Source organism: Camelus ferus, chromosome 22, assembly GCF_009834535.1.
Source record: "Camelus ferus isolate YT-003-E chromosome 22, BCGSAC_Cfer_1.0, whole genome shotgun sequence".
Lineage (NCBI taxonomy): Eukaryota > Metazoa > Chordata > Mammalia > Artiodactyla > Camelidae > Camelus > Camelus ferus.
The window spans coordinates 21,498,884-21,516,259 of NC_045717.1; the positions used below are offsets into that span (position 1 = coordinate 21,498,884).

The 17,376-nt window shown below is 58.4% G+C and overlaps 1 protein-coding gene and 1 non-coding gene across 2 annotated transcripts; one reads left to right on the forward strand and one right to left on the reverse strand.

The window, feature by feature from the left end:
- Nucleotides 1–1,310: 1,310 nt before the first annotated feature.
- ZNF653 (zinc finger protein 653) lies at nt 1,311–17,209 on the reverse strand. Its single transcript, XM_032465723.1, has 9 exons — nt 16,889–17,209; nt 12,515–12,558; nt 10,299–10,514; nt 4,757–5,368; nt 4,442–4,622; nt 4,229–4,340; nt 2,953–3,067; nt 1,981–2,080; nt 1,311–1,734 (listed from the first exon to the last, which is right to left on the reverse strand). The coding sequence occupies exons 1-9, from the start codon at nt 17,185–17,187 to the stop codon at nt 1,557–1,559; spliced, it is 1,857 nt and encodes a 618-aa protein (XP_032321614.1). The 5' UTR covers nt 17,188–17,209; the 3' UTR covers nt 1,311–1,556.
- Nucleotides 14,274–14,345, forward strand: TRNAG-ACC. Its single transcript has one exon. It is a non-coding gene; the product is annotated as a tRNA-Gly (tRNA).
- Nucleotides 17,210–17,376: the final 167 nt, after the last annotated feature.

Below are 17,376 nucleotides of genomic sequence, written 5' to 3' on the forward strand. Positions count from 1 at the left end.
TCGAGATTGAGCCAATGGGAGCGCGCGCAGTAGAGAGCGCTGCCACGCCGACGGAAAGGCAAGGCCAATCATAATGGCCCGCGCAATCTGGGCGGCGGTGATGCGGGTCCCCGGTTGGCTCCTGTTGGGTTTGCCCGGGCGACCTGGCTGCCAACCCCGGGGACCCCAAGCAATGGCTTGTTCTCCACCCCGCGTTCCTCCTGGCTCCTGTGGGATCGGAAACTGTGCCTGTGACGGGAAAGGGGCCCCTTCTGGGCGGGCAGACCCGGCTGCAGTTCCCATGGAAACTGCTGGCTTCTGGTTGTGCGGGGAGAGCGAAGGGGACTTAGCCTTGAGGGAAGGCTCGCGGGGGCGGCCCCAGCAGAGGGACTCGCTCATCCTCGCCGACTCATCCGTCCCCAGCTGGAGTAGCCCCCGGTCCTAAGAATGAAATGAGGCCTAGCTGCGGCTCCGCCCCCACGAGCTGGTGAGGAGCCGGCGGGGCCAATCTGCGCGTGGCGCCACAGGGCTCCCCCGGGCACGTGCCCCGGCTCGCGGCTGCGGTTCCCCAGAGTCACGTGGCTACGGCCACCAGGGCCCATGAGGCTTGCGCGCCACCTGGCGTCCGCGTGGCCTGGACTCGCTCCCCGACCCCTCTACCTGACAGCCCGCAGGAGGAGGAGGAAGCAGCAGCCTCAGCATCCTCCTCCGGGAAATGGGGCCAGGGCAGCCGCCCCGCCGCTGCCAGCTCCCCTCCCCTCCGCGGCTTCCTGTTCCAGGAACACGCTGAGCCCATTCTACCTCGGGGCTTTGGCACTGGCTGTTCCTTCGGCCTGGGATTTGCCTCCCCCGGCTTTCTTCAGGGAAGGAACCTCTTTGTCATTCTAGTTTATGCTCAAATGCCACCTCAGAGAGGCCCTCTCTGACCACCGACCCAAACAGCATTCCCAGAAACTATTTTCCGCTTGGTGCTTGTCACAGCTGTAGATGCCATACTTAGGGGTTTACTGATCATCTCCCCAACTGGTCCCTGAGCTCACTGAGGGTGGGAATGAGTATTCTATGAATGATTAGGAGAGGACGTTAGGATCCTGAGTCCTGGGAGATGTTCAGTAGCCTCCAAGGCCCCCACACCTGACCCTGTAAGAGGGGGGAGTGTTTAGGGTTGCCAGGCCCAGGGGGCCCGAGGCAGTGCGGAGGTTAACAGGAAAGGCCGCTGTTCGCGTGTTGGGGCATCAGCCCCTGATCCCTTCTTGCTCAGGGAGGGACCAGCTTCAAGGCAGAGAGGGGCCCACCCTCCCCCAATCATCCAGGCCTAGGGGAAGGGCATCTCCTTTCTCACTCTTTAATCTCACTCTGCTCTCTTGACACAGTTCCAGCAGTGCAGCCCTCTGCGCCAGCTCCAGAAATCCGTGGGGTGGAGGGGCCCAGCCCCGGGGGCCCAGCCCTAGGGCTGGGCAGGGGCGCCTCCTTCCGGCCCGCGGTCCAGGCGGCCCCCGCGGCTGTCCCGGCCCTGGCAGGCTCGGGCTTGGTGTCCAATTGGACGAATAAATAGGGGCGGTCAGTGGTCGGGTGGATCAGGCCGGCTTGTGGTCCGGGTGGCTTTTGAGCGTGTGGAACTTGACGCTGTCTAGCTTCTCGAAGCGCTTCCCGCAGCGCTCGCACGTGAAGTTGTACTGCACCTCGGCCGTGTGCTTCTTCATGTGCCAGTTGAGCGACGCGCGCTGTCGGCACTGGTAGCCACAGATCTCGCACCTGCCGGGACGCCGGCGGGGAGGCACCGGGGGCGGGGTCAGAGCGGAAGGGGCCGCCTCGGTGGCGGGGCCCAACCACTAGGGCGGGACCGCATCCCGAAGAGGGAGGTGCCAGCCAGGGTGGGAGCGCTCAGGGAACCCTCGCAGAGGCAATGCTGGGTCGGAGCCCTCCCAAGGGAGTTGCCCCGTGCAGGTCCAGGCCGGGATGCCCTCCCTTCCAGCCCTTCACCGGAAGCCCGTCACTCACTGCAGAGGCGTCTCTCCTGTGTGCGTGCGCCGGTGTACCTCCAGGTGATTCTTCCTCTTGAAGGACTTGCCGCAGGTTTCGCAGGTGAATTCACGGACACCTGGAGGAGACGCAGAGCTGAGCACGCCGCCGTCGAGGGAGGGGGCTGTGGGGTCACTGGGGCACTGCAGGGATCCGGTGGTACGCAAAGCCTCTGAGCTCAGGCAGACTAAACCCCACACCCTCTGGGCGGACTATAATAATTAATCAGCTAAAACAAGGGCAACTACGGCCCGCATGAGGCTTGGAAGCTGCCCAGGAACGCGACTGGGCAGAGCTGGAACGCAAACTCGGATTCCTGAGGGGCAAAGGGTGCAAACAGCCAAGCCAAAGTGGGCCTGAATTTCACCCTAATATTTCAAATATTTGTGCGATTTCACATAAATATCCAAAGTTCTGGCCTCTCAAAAACTCTGAAGCCGTTGCTTCCCATTGGGCACAGACACTACTGCCTCTACGACCTCCCCACCTCTGCCCCACCCAGCCCTGGTTCAAGGGAGTGCCTGGAGAAGATGAAACAGAGGTCCAGCCTCAAGTCTGCTCCCCTACCCCTGCCCACCTGGGGTGGTTCACTGTCCCCTACTCAGTCCTGGAACAGCTCCCACATGAGCATTGTTCGTGGGAGTGGGGAGGCCAGGGGCCAAGTTGGGTAAGAGACAGCCAGCCCCTGCCCAGCTCCACGTGCTTTATAATAGTAGGTGTCACTGGGACCCGTGTAGCTCCCACTTACTAACTACTGGGGAGGTGCCCACTGGGCACCAAATCAACTGCTTTACTTCTGCCTCTCACACCTGTCCTTGTGGTGGACATGGAAGAGGTTCGGAGAGGGCCAGTCCTGTGCTCGGGTTTCACCTTGCCTGCCCCAGCCCTGGCTCCCAGGCCCAGGCCCCTGTGCCTGCGGCTCAAGCTGCCAGCCCCGCCCCCCGGCCTGACCTGAGTGGATGATCATGTGCCGCCGCAGGTGGTTGGATAAATAGAACTTCTTGCCGCAGCCAGGGTGAGGACACACTTTGGTCTTCCCTTTCCGATGCACGAGGTTGACATGGTTCTGGGGGCAAGAGGGGAAGGAATGGGGCTGTGGGTGCCACCAGCCCACCTCTGCAGCTATCCCATTGGGAGGAACAGATGAAGGTTGGCTAGGGCTGGCCTCCCTGGAAGAGGGAAGAGGGGTGCCTTTGCCCTTGGGAGAGACTCCCAGCTCTGAGCTGGTGCCCAAGGGCACAACTGGGGTCAAACAGCAGTTTAACTGAGCACCTACTACAGCCAGACTCTGGCCTGGGGCATCAGTCAAACTTGTCATAACCCTGAGAAGGGGCCCAGCCATTAGCCCAGTTTGTGGATGGGGAAACCGAGGCTCTGGAGGCTTGGTCAATTACCTCCCCAGTATTTGACCCATCTCACAGGTGGGCAGTGGCAGGGCTAGGTCTGGAGTCCAGGGCTGTCAGCCCCACGGTGGCTCTTTGCACTGTGATGCTAAGCTGCTCCCAGGGGCTGGAGCAGGGAGCCCCCAAGTCATCCATTCCTTCATTCTTTCATTCTTTAACTCACTAGCCTGACTGGAGCTCCAGTGCCCAGCACCAGGCCTGGCACCTGCTAGGTGCTCAGCATGTGCTTAATGCAAAAGTGACTCGGCAAATTCAAAGTTCTTCTGATGCAGTGTCTTGTGCCAGGAGTGGGGACATGATAGAACTCTGTCTTTGCTCTCAGGACACCCTGTCCAGACTCCAGAGGGCCAACTGCAGGGATGTCCTGGTAGTGCACTGATCTGGGGCACGCAGGCCCCGCAAGTCCTGGGGGATGAGGGTGGGCTTCCCAGTGGAGGGGCGTCCTGAGTTGAGCTTAGAAAGGAAGCCTCCCAAACTGACAGGGTTGCTTGGGCAAAGACAGGAATTCCTGAGTTGAGGTGGCATGAAGAGGGGGAGTGTGTGGGGAACCACTCAGCCAGGACTGGGTAGCCAGCCGGGGTGTGCAGAGAGAGGCCATGGCTGGTTGAGGAGGCAGGATGGGTGGGCTAGAGAGCAGGGGGGTAAGGAACAGAGGTGATGCCTTCCTCTGTGGCTGATATCAGTGGGGGCTGGGTGGGTACTTGGGAGGCAGGCCATTGGCACCTGGAGGGTCTGGGTGGGGTCCTCCATGAGCCACAATGCCCAGACCCCCATGCCCAAGCAGCCAGGCACAGAAGCTGGCCCCGCTTAGGTGGTGGCCTCACCTGGAAGCTGCTTAGGGCCACATAGACCTGGCTGCAGCCCTCATAGGGGCAGTGGAACATCTCAAGCAGGCCATCAGCATCCATCACTCGTGACCGCTTGCTCCTCCGCCTCCTGGAGGGGAAGGGGCCCATGGCGTTGGGGCTCTGACACCAGGTGGGCTGCAGGCCCGAGGGCTGCTCCTCGTCCCTGCCCCCGCCCACCCCAGCACCCACTTCTCGGGCTCCTTGGGGATTTCATAGATGATGGCTGACATGTCGCTGCCGTCCAGCTCCTCCCCGTCCGCCTCTGCCTCCGGCTCTGCGCTCTCAGGCACCGTCGCGGCCAGCTCTCCCAGCTCTGGGGCCACCGGCTCCTCCTTCTCCTCCTTCTTGAGCACGTATAGGTCCTCCTTCTCTACGGGGGTGGACACAGGGTGGGCGTCCGTGGGGACGAAGGCTGTCGAGAAGCCTGCTCTGGGGCCACGCCTCGCCCTCCCCTTCCCAGGTCCCACCGCGGTGCCCACCCCGGTCTAGCGCGGCCCCCCAGACCTTTCTTGGTCTCAATGCCTGTCACAGCGGTGGTGTCCATGGTGCTGGGCTGACTGCCCTCGGGCTGTGTCTGAGTGTAGGCCGCCACACCCTCCATCATGGCGCAGGGTACCTCGTCGCCCAGGCCCCCTCCCGGGGCACCGTTGCCCGCTGCCACGTTGAGGTGGATGCCCTCGGCCGTGAGGGCATCGTAGCTGGGGCCGGCAATGATGATCACCTGTGAACCGGGCACCATGCCTGGCATGGGACAGCTGGCCACCACCTCACCCAGTGCCTCCTGGGGCACATTCTCAAAGAGGGTGCCAGGGCCCGGGCCCACTTGAACGGGCACTGGCACGCACACGACTGTCTCCAGGGCTTCGGGCCCGCTGCTGACTGGGTTGGGGCACAGAGGGGTGCCCTGCTCAGCCAGGCTCTCCACGTGCTGGACATCGAAGGGGATGTGCATGCCCTCCTGTGTGATAAGACCACTGCTGCCCGCCGGGCTGGTGGGGGTGACTGCCGCTGTTGCCACTGTCGCCTTGGCTGGCTGGCCCTCAGGGGGCTCCTCGGAGTCGGAGTCGGAGCCGGAACTGGATGAGCCAGAGCTGCCAGCCACCAGGCCGTTGCCCACTGTGGTGACAGAGGAGAGGGGATGGTTACAGCTGAGGCGGCAGCAGGTGGTATTTGCTGGGAGGATCCCTGGGGCTGGGCATGGTGATTCTCCCTCTGCCATAAGCGCGGTCAGCTCTCAGGTCAGATTCTCCAAGTGCCCCTCTCCTCGGGACACTCTTCTGCCTCAGTCTCCAGACCCATGCTCTGGTTCCCTGGCTCCTCCCCAGTGGCTCCTTCTCAGCCTCCTTTGTTCTTACGGGCCTGAAACGCTCTCGTGGGGGCCTCTCTTCAGTGCTCCACTCAGCCCAGGGTATCGGCCTGGCTGGCTGCGTTAAATTGCACCCTCATTCTTCACCCCAGCCAGGTGTCCAACAATTCAATTTGGTCCTGACACGATCTATCTGGAGACAGCATCACACTCCACAGGGAAGAGAGCTCAGCCCCACAAGACTGCCCCCACTTCAGATGCCAGCCACAAGTCCTGGGTCACCCACACTCCCGGCTACAGCTTGGAGGTTCCCACAACCCCCTCCTCAGTGTTCATAATTTGCTAGAACTCAGAGCTCAAGCAAGTGCTCTACTTCTGGTTACAGCTGTATTATAAAGGATGCAATGCAGCCACAGCCGACGGAAGAGATGGCAGGGCAAGGTAACTGGGCGGTGGGGGCGGGGCGTGGAGCCGCTGTGCTGTCCACCGGCATGCCACCCTCCCAGCACCAGGTGTTCACCAACCCGGAAGCTCTTGGAACCTTGTTGTCTAAGAGTTTTCATAACCCCGTCTCTGGCCTCCATCCACACCTGGGGGCTGGGGGTCGGGCTGACAGCTTCCACTCTCTAACCAAGTATTTGGCCTTTCTGGTGACCAGCCCCCACCCTAGAACTATCTAGGGTCCCTGCCCTGAATCACCTCGTTAGACTCAGCTGTGTTTTGACCAGGCTTCTTACCAAAGGGGCTCATGAAAAATGAAAAGCATTCCTCTTACTCAGGAAGTTCCAAGGGTTTTAGGAGCTCTGTGCCAGGAACCAGGGACAAAGACCAAATACAGGCATATCCCATTTTACTGTGCTTCGCAGACGCTGCACTGCTTACAAACTGAAGGTTTGTGGCAAACCTGCCTCGAGTGAGTCTTTTGGCATCATTTTTCCAACAGGATTTGCTCACTTCATGTCTCTATATCACATTGTGATGATTTGTAAGATATTTCAAACTTCTCCATTATTACTGTATTTGTTATGGTGACCTGTGATCGGTGATCTTTGATGTTACTATTGCAAAAAGATTAGACTCACTGTGGATCCAGATGATGGTTGGCATTTATAGCAATAAAGTATTTTTAATTAAAAAAAACTGGGGCGGGGGGTAACTAGGTTTGTTTATTTTAATGGAGGTGGTGGGAATTGAACCCAGGACTTCATACATGCTAGGCATGCGCTCTACCACCGAGCTATACTCCTCCCCCTATAAAGTATTTTTAAACTAAGGTATGTACATTGACTTTTTAAATGCATGACGCTATTGCACACTTAACAGACCACAGTATAGTGTAAACATCACTTTTATATGCACTAGGAAACCAAAAAGTTTGTGGGACTCACTTTATTTCGATCTTTGCCTTATTGCAGTGGTCTGGAACCAAACCCGCAACATCTCCTAGGTCTGCCTGCATCTATTTTTATTGTACTGCCGCCACCCATACCCTGGTGCCTCCAAGTGGACAGTTCTTGCCTGGACCTCCCACGGAGCTGCAGACTCCTGCCCCCTGCTGCCTCTTCTGCTGCCCCCGGTGGGGGTCTTACAGACATCTCAGACTCTGCTTGGCAACTCTGGGCTCTGAATCTTCCTTCAGAGAAAGACAGCACCGCTCACAGACATCCCCGTCTCAGCGGATAGCAGGCAGCTCTGCCTTTCCAACTGCTCAAGCCAACGTCCTGGGGCTCTCCTTGACCTCTCCCTTTCTCTCACACCCACTTCCAATCTGTCAGCACAACCTGTTGGCGGTGCTTTCAAAATATATCCCCAGGCTGATGGCTTCTCCTACCGCCCCCACACGCCCTGCTCACAGCCCCACCAGTCCCGTCGGGACCATGACGTCCTTCTTTCCGGGTTCCCTCCAACCATCTCTGTTCCTATCCTTGCTCCCCCTACCCCAGTCTGTCCTCCCCTCTGTGGCCAGAGGGAGCCTGTGACCACCTGCTCAGGTCACATCCCTCTCTGACTGAGAATCTGCTCATGGCTTCCTGTGGAAGAAGACAGGCCAACTGCTCACCAAACCCCTGTCTCTTCCTCCTGACACCTGGGTGGATTACACATCCCAGCATCCTTTGCCATTAGGTGTGGTGATATAGCTGAGTCCCAGTGGAATGTGAATGGAAGTGAGCTATGTTAGGTCAGGAGAGCTGGGATGCATCTGTTTCAGCAGCTGCAGAACTTACCTCAGTTAATGCCCTTCCCAATGCACTTGGCTTGGCAGCGAAAGCCCTCACCACAGCCACACAGCCCACACATCAGCCCTCGTCACTTCCTCTCCAGCCCCACTGACCCCCCTCCCACGCCCAGGGACACTGGGCAGGTTTCTGCCTCAGGGCCTTTGCACTTGCCTCTCACTCTGCTTGAGACACCTGCATGGGTTCCCTCCCGCACCTCCATCAGACCTGTCCTCAAATGGTATTTTTCAGGGAGGCCTCTGACCACCTTGTCTCAAATAGCACCATTTTCTCTCCTTTATTCCCCCCCCCAATACTTACCACCTTCTGCCACACTCTAGGTTTTATTTGTTTTTATCATTTATTTTCTGCTTCCCCTCTAGACCATAAACTCCACAAGGATGGGGCTCCCTGTGCACTGGCCCCAGTGCTCAGGGTACCAGCTGCTTAGTACACATTGTGTGCATGTTTGCAAACATGAATGAATCCACACCCAAGGCTATGATGAAGGCCAAGGGGACTGACATCCTACCTAGACATTTGGTGCTCACGTCCACATACAGGGAGAAGCTGGGAGCAGGAAAGGTGAATGACTGTCCCTTAAGTTACACACTTGTGACACAGCTGGGGCACAATCTGGGTACGATGTGTCCTACACCCCCAGGGGCTCATGGAGCACAGGCTCTGAAGCCAGGTTGCCAGGTGGGATCCCGGTGCCCCCTCCTCCAGCTGCGTGAATAGGGGTGCCTGACAACAAATCTGGGCCTGGGGATAACCTGGCACCTACGCAGGGCTGTTTGGGGTATTTAATGAGTAAACAGGACGGCAGGACTTTCAGGAAGCAGCCTCTCAATGTCTTCCGTTATCCTTACTATCATACTGCGCCACCCTGGACTCACAGCCCTGGGGCGGCAGCCGGGGTAGGTTAGGGGGACTGCCCCTCTTTCTAACACCCTGTGATCTGCAGGGTGGATTGAACCCCCTGACTCCACCCTGAAGGAGGGGGCAGTTACCTAGTGAGTTGGGGGCATAGACAAGGCATGTGCCTGGATCCCAATTACAGCATCCAGCTGTTAAGCCAGCACTGGACTTCTTTCCAGTTGATAATAATATTAAGGACAGAACTGGCTGTGCACCCAGTGGCCTCCCACCGTCCTGGTGGGAGGTCCTCTTCCTGAGTGAGAAACGGCAGGGCCGCCTTAGGCAGAGAGCTGGTAAGGGTGCTGCCAAGGGACCAGGGCTGGGACAGGCCCACAGCCACTTCCTCACAGCCCCCCAGAGCCCACAGCAGACCTGGCTAATTGATCCCAGCACTCATTCTGGAGAGCCCAGATCCAGAAGCCACTAGCATCAGGGTTGAGTTGGGCTGTAAGGGGATTCCTCTCGGTGCCACCTCCACCCCGGGCAGACCCAGCAGCCAATGGGCCAATCACATTACTTCCAGGGCTGCCTTGGTTTCCTCGACTGCCAAGTGGGGCTAATGACAGGGCTGTGGGGAGGACTCAGGGTGGTTGGGGGCAGGGCCTGGAGTTGGGAAGACAAGATGGCCAAGGGGCCGGCTGCCTGCTGGGAGCCTGGCTGACACATGACAGGGCAGCCGTTGGCCAGGGTGCCCACCCGGAACACCTCTTGCCCACGGCTTCCCCTCGGCCAGCTGGGATGCCACCTGCTCAGAGATGCCTGCCAGCGAGGGCTCAGCCCCAGTGACTGACCCCACCCTCAGCTCCTGCAGGGCGCCTGGCAGTGGACCCCAGGCTCCTTCTGATGCCAAGCCCCCGAGGCAGGCGGGCAGCCCCCTCATCATCCATGGTGTCTCCTCTGTTACCCCGCCAGCGCCCACTGGGCCTTCGTAAATGAGTCCTTCCCAGTCCTGAGCAGGCTGCCAGCTCCCACCAGACCAGTGTGGGTGGGATGACAGGAGAGGGGCTGGGGAGGGTGGGGCAATGGTGGGGAGAAAGAAAAGCGATGGAAACAGGGGTGAGATGGAGGACAGATGGGAGAGACAGTGGAGGGAAGAGAAAAAAGGAAGGAGATGGGAGAGAGGATGAAACAAAGAAAGCTGAGTGCAGGGGATGGGAACAAAAGAAAGCCCAAGAGTGGAGAATGGGGTGTAGAGAAACGAGAACAGGCTAGAGAGGAGAGAGGAGGATACTGCCAGACACGGTCCGGAAACTGAGAAAGAGCCAGAGGAAGTGAAGGAGGATGAAGAGGCGAGGAGAGGACCGTGCCCACCCCTCCCTCCAGATCCCAGGCCTGCCTGCGACTGACCTGGGCCCAGACGGGCAAATTGCCCCACGCCTCGGCTGTCCCTCCACAAAGTGGGGACAGCTCTCGGGCTCTGTAGGGACTCCGACACTGCAAGCCCATTAAGCACCAGTGCCGAGTGAGTTGCTGTGGGGTCTGAGACGCTGGCTTGGGCTGGTAGGGCCCAGGAGGGCAGGGAGCCCAGGTCAACACCCGACCCCGGAGGCTACAGAGCCCTAGACACCAGAGGCCACCGTGCGCCCTCACCCCGAAGACCCACCTTTGTCACTCTCGGGGTCCGAGTCGCTGAGCGGCTTCAGGGGTGAGTGCAGGTCTTGGAAGTAGCGGTGTCCGGCTTCGCACTGCCACACGGCCGTGGTGTACAGGCCGAAGGTGGGGTCCAGCTCGGCCAGGTGTGGCTCATAGGGGCAGCGGTGTTTGTGGTCCTCGTACCAGATCACCACGTTCTTCAGGCAGTTCACGTTGCGCCGCCGCCCTGCGCACACGGGGCCGGGGGCGTGAGGGGTGGGGCTCCGCCTGCCAGGGCAGCACGGCCCCCAGAACCACCCGGGGCTCTATGGCTCCCAGTGGCTGAGACACCCTCCTGAGTCCTGTCCACGCCTGTCCCCAGTTTACACATCAAGAAATTGAGGCTGGGAGATGCGAGACCCACCCTGGAGACAACAGAGACTGGCCAGAGACCGTCCTCGGGACCGTCCTCGCCAGATGAGTCAAGTCAGATAAACAACAAAGCCTGGGGCACAGCAGGTGCGCAACACGTGTTAGCTGCTCGTTAGGCTTGCAACCATCCTCATCAACTCCCCGTCTCCCGCCTGGACCAGCTCAGGCCCTCGGCCCGGCTCCCAGCTCTCACCCTTGCCCCCTGTCAGCCGACAGAGGGCGCCTCTGAACCCTCGAGTCAGGTCACACCCTTTGTCTGCTCAGAATCCACCACTGGGGATAAAAGCCAAAGTCCTCCCTGGGGCTTACTGGGCCCTCACTTCCCACCCTCCCCCCAATCACCCTGCTCTAGCAACAGGGCCTCCTGCCTGTTCCTCGGCCTTTCCCTCCTTGGCCACCCCTCCCCTTCCCTCCAGCCAACCCAACTCAGGGTCCTTTTTCTCCAGGTGGCACCTAGATATCATCTGTGGTTATTTGGTTCCTATATTACTGTCTCCCCCACCAGAACGTCAGCTCCCCAAGGGCAGGGACATTTATTTCCCTGTGTTGCTCCTCCTGCGTCCCCAGCGCTCACCCAGGGTCTGGCCCACACAGGTGCTGGATAAGGGGGTGCTGCCAGGGGGCAGGCTCAGTGGAACCGCACTGCCTGGATTAAAATCCCAGCTCTGCCACTTCCTAGCTGAGTGGTTCCAGGGAAGTGACTTGGCTTCTCTGAACCTCCGTTGTCCCTTCTGGGCAGAGGGAGAATAATGGTCCCCATTCCCTGAGGGCTGCTGGGGAGGAAAAACTGAAGGCATCCACAGAGCCCAGAACAGGACTGGGCACATTGATAACAAGGAATGGTGTCTGTGATACGTGTGATGATCCTGGTCCCGTGGCCGAGGGGGAGGAAGGTGGGCCCCTGACCTTCCAGCTGGGAGATGAAGAGGGGGCCCAGGAAAGGTCCTTGGACTGAGGGATGGTGCTGGGGGTCCCAACCAGTGATGACCACGGAGGACCATCAGCCCACCACTGTCTCCTTATCTTCCTCCCCACCTCTGGGATTGGGGGTCTCAGTCCTGGCTCGGTTTCCACCTCTGAGAACTGTGAGAAGGGAAGGGGCTCACTGTCACCAGACAGCTGTCCCTGGACCATGGGCCCTCACCCTGCTGGACGTGGCCTGAGACCTACAGCCCCAAAGTTCAGGGATCATGATGGGGGACACGTGCTCCAGCCCCAACCCTGACTGCCCACGCCCGGCTTCCCCCCGAGCCTGGCACACCACACACCCTTTAGGCCCAGGCACAAGCTGTTCCCTCTGCTCTGCCTGGCCCTCCCAGGCTGACTCCCACGCACTGGGCAGGAGAGCAGAGGCTCTAAGGGGACCACTCGGGAAACACACAGATCTGCATCTGCGGTCTAGTCTGGCTACTTTCTGGCTGTGCAGCCGGGGGCAGTGACTTGGCCTTTCCCCAAGAGGTGATGATGATAAGAGCCCTCCCCTACACCCCCTGCGCTGGGCACAGTACAGGCTCTGGTCCCCTCTGACATTCCTGCTCCAACCCTCCCCCTGTCCTAGGCCAGGGCAGGCCTCGTCTCTGGGCCCACGTCCCCCTCCTTCCTCACCAAGGCCCTGCTCGGTCTGTCCAATAACTTTCCCAAGAGACTCTGGGCTCTGTGAGGGCAGGGGGACTGTCCCATTCCGCACAGTGCCTGGCACCGGGGGGCCCTCCATGAATGGTCCCTGAGAGCGCGAGCAAGGGATGGAAGGAGGGAACCAGCAACAAAGCCACTTACTCCCAACACCACCCCCACCCTGGCTGCAGCCCCACTTACTTTTCTTTCGCTTTGGCTTTTTGGGGACTTGCTCCCAAGGCTTCCTGTAACAGAGAGAGGCAGTGGGGAGTGAACGCGGGGCACGACTGGTGTTGCTGAGAGGCTACAACTGCCAGAGCCGAATGTTAGCTTCTGCTTCCCTGGGCGGCCTGCTCTCCTTCCCACGCCCCTTTCCTTGGGCTCGCTGCTGCACTGACGGCAGCCCCAGCAGGAGGGTCTACATCACCACCCACCTCACAGAGCGGGAAGCTGAGGCTCAGAGGGTGAGGCTGCCTGGTCAGGGTCCCATGGCCAGGGAGTGGATTAATCAAGAGGAAGCTTATGGGGTGGGGGTGCTGATCTAATCAAGGGAGCCCTTAAAAGGGCCCTGCTGAAGTCAAAGACTGGGGGCTGAAAATGTGGGGGGCCTGTGAGGGGCCAGGACCTGAGAACGGCCTCCTGGAGCTCAGAGCGGTGCCAGCTGATGGCCAGCAAGACAGCAGGGACCTCGACCGTACAACCCCCAGGACATGGATTCTGCCAAATCTCTCAGCAAATCTAGAAGAAGGTCTCTCCCTAGGGGAGCCTCTAGATGAAGATGCAGCGAGCTGATCCCTTGATTTCAGCCTTGTGAGACCCTGAGCTGAGGATCCAGCTAAAATGTGCTGGACTCCTGACCTGCAGAAATGTAAGATAATAAATTTGTGTGGGTTGAAACCACTAAGTCTATGATCATTGGTTACAGAACATGGAACATTCATGGAGTCGGCCTCGGACGACCCCATCCAAGGTCCTATGGATCTTGCCCTAGAGGCTGGCCCAGAGCCCTGGGGAGATGGTCAGCCTCAGTCTGGGGGGGCTGATGCTGCTAAGGACCTTGCCCCTGACCTTAACTGTCTGCTCTACAAGGGTCTTGTCCCTGCAGCCAGCTTAGGCCCAGAGGCCAGGCCATCATGTCCCCCTGCCTCCAGGGCCTTCCTCTCCTCCATCTCCCCTGGGCCCTTTCTGTAAGGGTGTTTTCACACCATGCTACAAACTGCCCTCATGGCCACCAGGGACAGCCACCTTGCTCAGCCTGGCAGTAGTCGATCTGGTCCAAGACGGTCCAAGACCTGGGTTCGGACCTGTGTGCTCCGTCTACACGCAACCCCCACCCCACCCACCGACAATCTCCATCACCGCACCGACACCACTCTGGTTTCTCCACACTCGGCTCTCCTGCTTGGTCCTCTCCCCACACACCACCACTGCCCCAAGCCCCTCTGCAGCACCCCATGAAGGGGGTCTCACCAGCATCTCACATGCAAGCTGGCATCTGGCCCTTCCACCTCTCCCTTCTCAGTGAATGGCAACTGCAACTTTCCAGGTGCTCAGGCCCAAACCTGGGGGCATCTCTCATATCCACAGCCTTCGGGGAATGCTGCTGGCCCAAAGTTCAACGACTTCTCTCCATTTTCCCATGGCCCCGCCCAGGGCCACCCCCATCACTGTTCACATTGGACCAGCCTGCCTCCTTCCTGTCTCCCGGCTCCTGCCCTCCCCTCCCATGGTCTCAATGTAGGAATCTGTATGATTCTTTTGCTTTTCTTGTTAAGAGTTTAAGATGTAAACAGAAAAATTCAAACACACACAAAGTGAGAGAGAAAGGGAGAGTGAGCCTCCTTGAACCCATCACCTGATTTAACGACTGTCAGCTCTTAGCCAATGCAGACCTCACCCATTCCTCCCACCACACACATCATGGAGAGCACCTCTCTTAAAATCTAAGCCAGTTGTTGGGGAGGGTATAGCTCAGTGGTAGAGCATGTGCTTACCATGCACGAGGTCCTGGGTTCAATCCCCAGTGCCTCCATTAAAATAAACAAATAAAACTTAATTACCTACCCTCTCCAAAAAAAAGGACAAAACAAATAAAACCTAAGCCAGATATGTGATCTCTCTGTTCAAAATTCTGCTTTTAAGAAATGCAGAAAATCCTTTTCTGGGAGGAAAAGCCAGAACCACAGTCCTCCCTGCAGCCCACAAGCCCTTGTCACCTCCCTGTCCTAGTCTTCTCTCAGTCCTTTCCCTCACTCATTGTGCTCCAGATACACAGGCTTCCTCCCTGTTTCATGTACATACCAGCTAGGGTCCTGCCTCAGGACCTTTGGACCTGCTATTCCTTTGTCCTCGAACACTCTGCCCCTGGATATCTGCATGGCTCCCCCTGACCTCCTTCAGGTCTTTACTCAGATGATAACTTCTCAGTGTGGCCCACCATGACATTCTAACTAAACCTCTAACACACTCATGAATCCTCTTTCCCTATTTCCCTTTTGGTTTTCTTCCACAGCCCCCATGACTCTCTCACACACTACATATTATTATGTTTCCTGTCTGCAGTAGACAAGCCTTTGCACATGCTAGCCCCTCTGCCCTCTAAACGTCAGCTCCGTCAGGCGGTGATCTTTGTTTTGTTCATTGCTGTGCCCTTGGCATCTATACAAGTGCCTGGCACACAGTAGGTGCTGAATAAATGTTCATTAAACAAATAAATGGGGCGGAGAGTATAGCTCAGTGGTAGAACTCATGGTTGGCATGCACAAGGACCTGGGTTCAATCCCCAGTACTTTCATTAAAAAAAAAAAAAACCTAAACAAACAAACAAACAAATAAATAAATAAGTAAGAGGGCAACAGAAATTCCACTACTGACCATTGTTTCCCTTTGCCCACTGGCTGTTAGGAAGCTCCAAGGCAAATTCATAGCCCATTCACACTTCTTCACATCTCTTGAACCCCTCTGGTCAGGTTTTCACCTCACTGTGCCACACAACTGCCCTTGTCATGTCCCCTGTGACTTCTGCTTCAATTCAGCAGCACTGACCCAGGCCCCATTATGTTCCCTGTTTTTCTTTCTGTTTTCACCCTGATTTTCATTTCTGCCTTCCTGTCCATGTTTTACAGTCCTTGAACTGAAACCATTCCAGGTACCACACGTTATATAACTGAACAACTAGAATAACTGGCCCCCTATCTCTGGTCATGTCTACTGCCCACAGGAGACCCCTCGCTCAGATTAGTGTATTTTCCTGACTGCTCATGTGCCCCGGGGGTGAGTTTTGCCACCTACTGCCTGGGTTGTCTCAGTGTCCCAGCTCCAGTTCTGCAGGCCCACACAGCTCCAGCTCAGCCGAACGAGCTTCTGCAAATACCACTTTCAGCTTAAGAACCTCCAAGGGCTCCCAATGGCCAGTGGTTCTCAACTCCAGCTGTACATCAGGTCTCCCCGGAAGCTCTTCAGAAAAAAATAAACGGTCTGCAACTCCACCCAGAACAACTGAATCGGAAACTCCAATAGTAGGACACTGGCTTCAGGTTTTATAAGTGCTCAGCATTTTCTGCCCTGCTCTTGGGCATAAAAACCAGCCTGCCACCCTGGGGAGGGGGTTGGTACAATTCAGCAGGTTCTGGTTGATTCTTCGTCCTCAGAATCTCCCCCCAGAGAAACATGTGAACAGGTACAAGTGAAAACCAGGGCAGAACAAGGATTTTGTTGCAGCATTGCTTGCAGCAGGGAACAAACATCATCATAACAGCTAATACCTGGACTATTCATTAAGTGCCAGAAACTGTTCTAAGCCCTTTGCTGTATTTTAACTCATTTAATCATCACATCAACCTATAAGATAAGAGAAAAATTCCATCCATGATGCTAGTTCTCAAGACCGAACTGAGATTCTGCAAAGGCCTCTGCCCTCCACCTGAGCAGCTACCTCGAGGTATCCTCTTCACCTGAGTCTCCCTGGGCATAGGTGCTCCCCAGGCGCCAAGAGGCTTAGGCGAATGCGATCTGGATTGTGAGGGGTCCTCTGGGAGGGTGGGGCCTAGGGTTGTGGGAATGGGGCCACACATAGTCACAGGTGGGGCACTGAAACCTCTTGAGGGGTAGGGTTGGATGGCCCGCGGTGTACAGTCACAGCCCCCGGCTATATTGTGGGAGTTTTAGGCGATAAGGCCTGTGAGAGGCCAGGAGCCAGCAGAGACCTCTGGCCATTGAAGCCTCAGGAGGCAGGGCCGCCCCTCCAGGGACCGGGCCGTTAGAAACCTTGGAGGTGAGGCCCGTACCAGGATTGGGCAGCCAGAGCTCTAGCGGGCGGGGCCAAGCGCCCAGGAGGCGGGTCGGGAGGCTGGGCACATCCTACGATTGGGCAGCCGGAGAGACGGGAGGCGGGGCCGCGAGCCAGGCGCATCCCAGGACCGGCAGTCAGAGACCCGGGCCGGCAGCCTGGGCGCTGGGCGGGGTTCACAGGTGCCAGGGGCGGGGCCTGGGGTAGAGGGGGCGGGACCAGGCTCAGCGGGGGATGGGGGCGTCTCCTCCCTCATTCCCTCCCTCCCTCGGGCCGGGCCCCCTCACCCGTGGCGGCCGCTACGCTGGCCGCGCTCCAGTGAGATGAGGTAGGCGGCGAGCTTGGCGTCGCTCCAGCCGCTGCGGCGCCGCAAGTCCACCCAGGGCCCGTGCGCCTCGCCCAGGTACACGCGCCGCACGTCGTACTTCTTCCGGGACTCAAGCCGCCGCCGGGCCCGGTCCGACTCCGTGAGTCGTGGCCGGCCCCGCGCCTTGCGGCCCGCCGCGCCCTCCTCGGCGGCCGCCTCCCCGCCTGCACCCGCCTCAGCCTCCGCCTCCGCCTCGGGCTCCGGCGCCCGCTCCGCCATCCCCCCCTCCCTGGTTACCAGCCTCCCCCGTTGTTAGGAGCCCGGCCGGAAGTGGCGCGCATCTTCCGCGCCGACGGGAAATTTCTCATGGACTCTCACTGCCCCGCGGCGCCAAGAGGAGACCGAGAGCGGAAATTGCGCATGCGCAAAGCGTGTGCAACCCACTGTCCTTTTATTCCTTCTCTGTTA

Excerpts from the sequence above, each read along its gene's own strand:
- ZNF653 (XM_032465723.1), bottom strand. The coding sequence starts at position 17,187 with ATGGCGGAGCGGGCGCCGGAGCCCGAGGCGGAGGCGGAGGCTGAGGCG. Across the intron at positions 4,341-4,441 it reads ATCCCCAAGGAGCCCGAGAA|GAGGCGGAGGAGCAAGCGGT; the intron begins GTGGGTGCTGGG and ends CTTCCCCTCCAG. Across the intron at positions 3,068-4,228 it reads TGGCCCTAAGCAGCTTCCAG|AACCATGTCAACCTCGTGCA; the intron begins GTGAGGCCACCA and ends TCTTGCCCCCAG.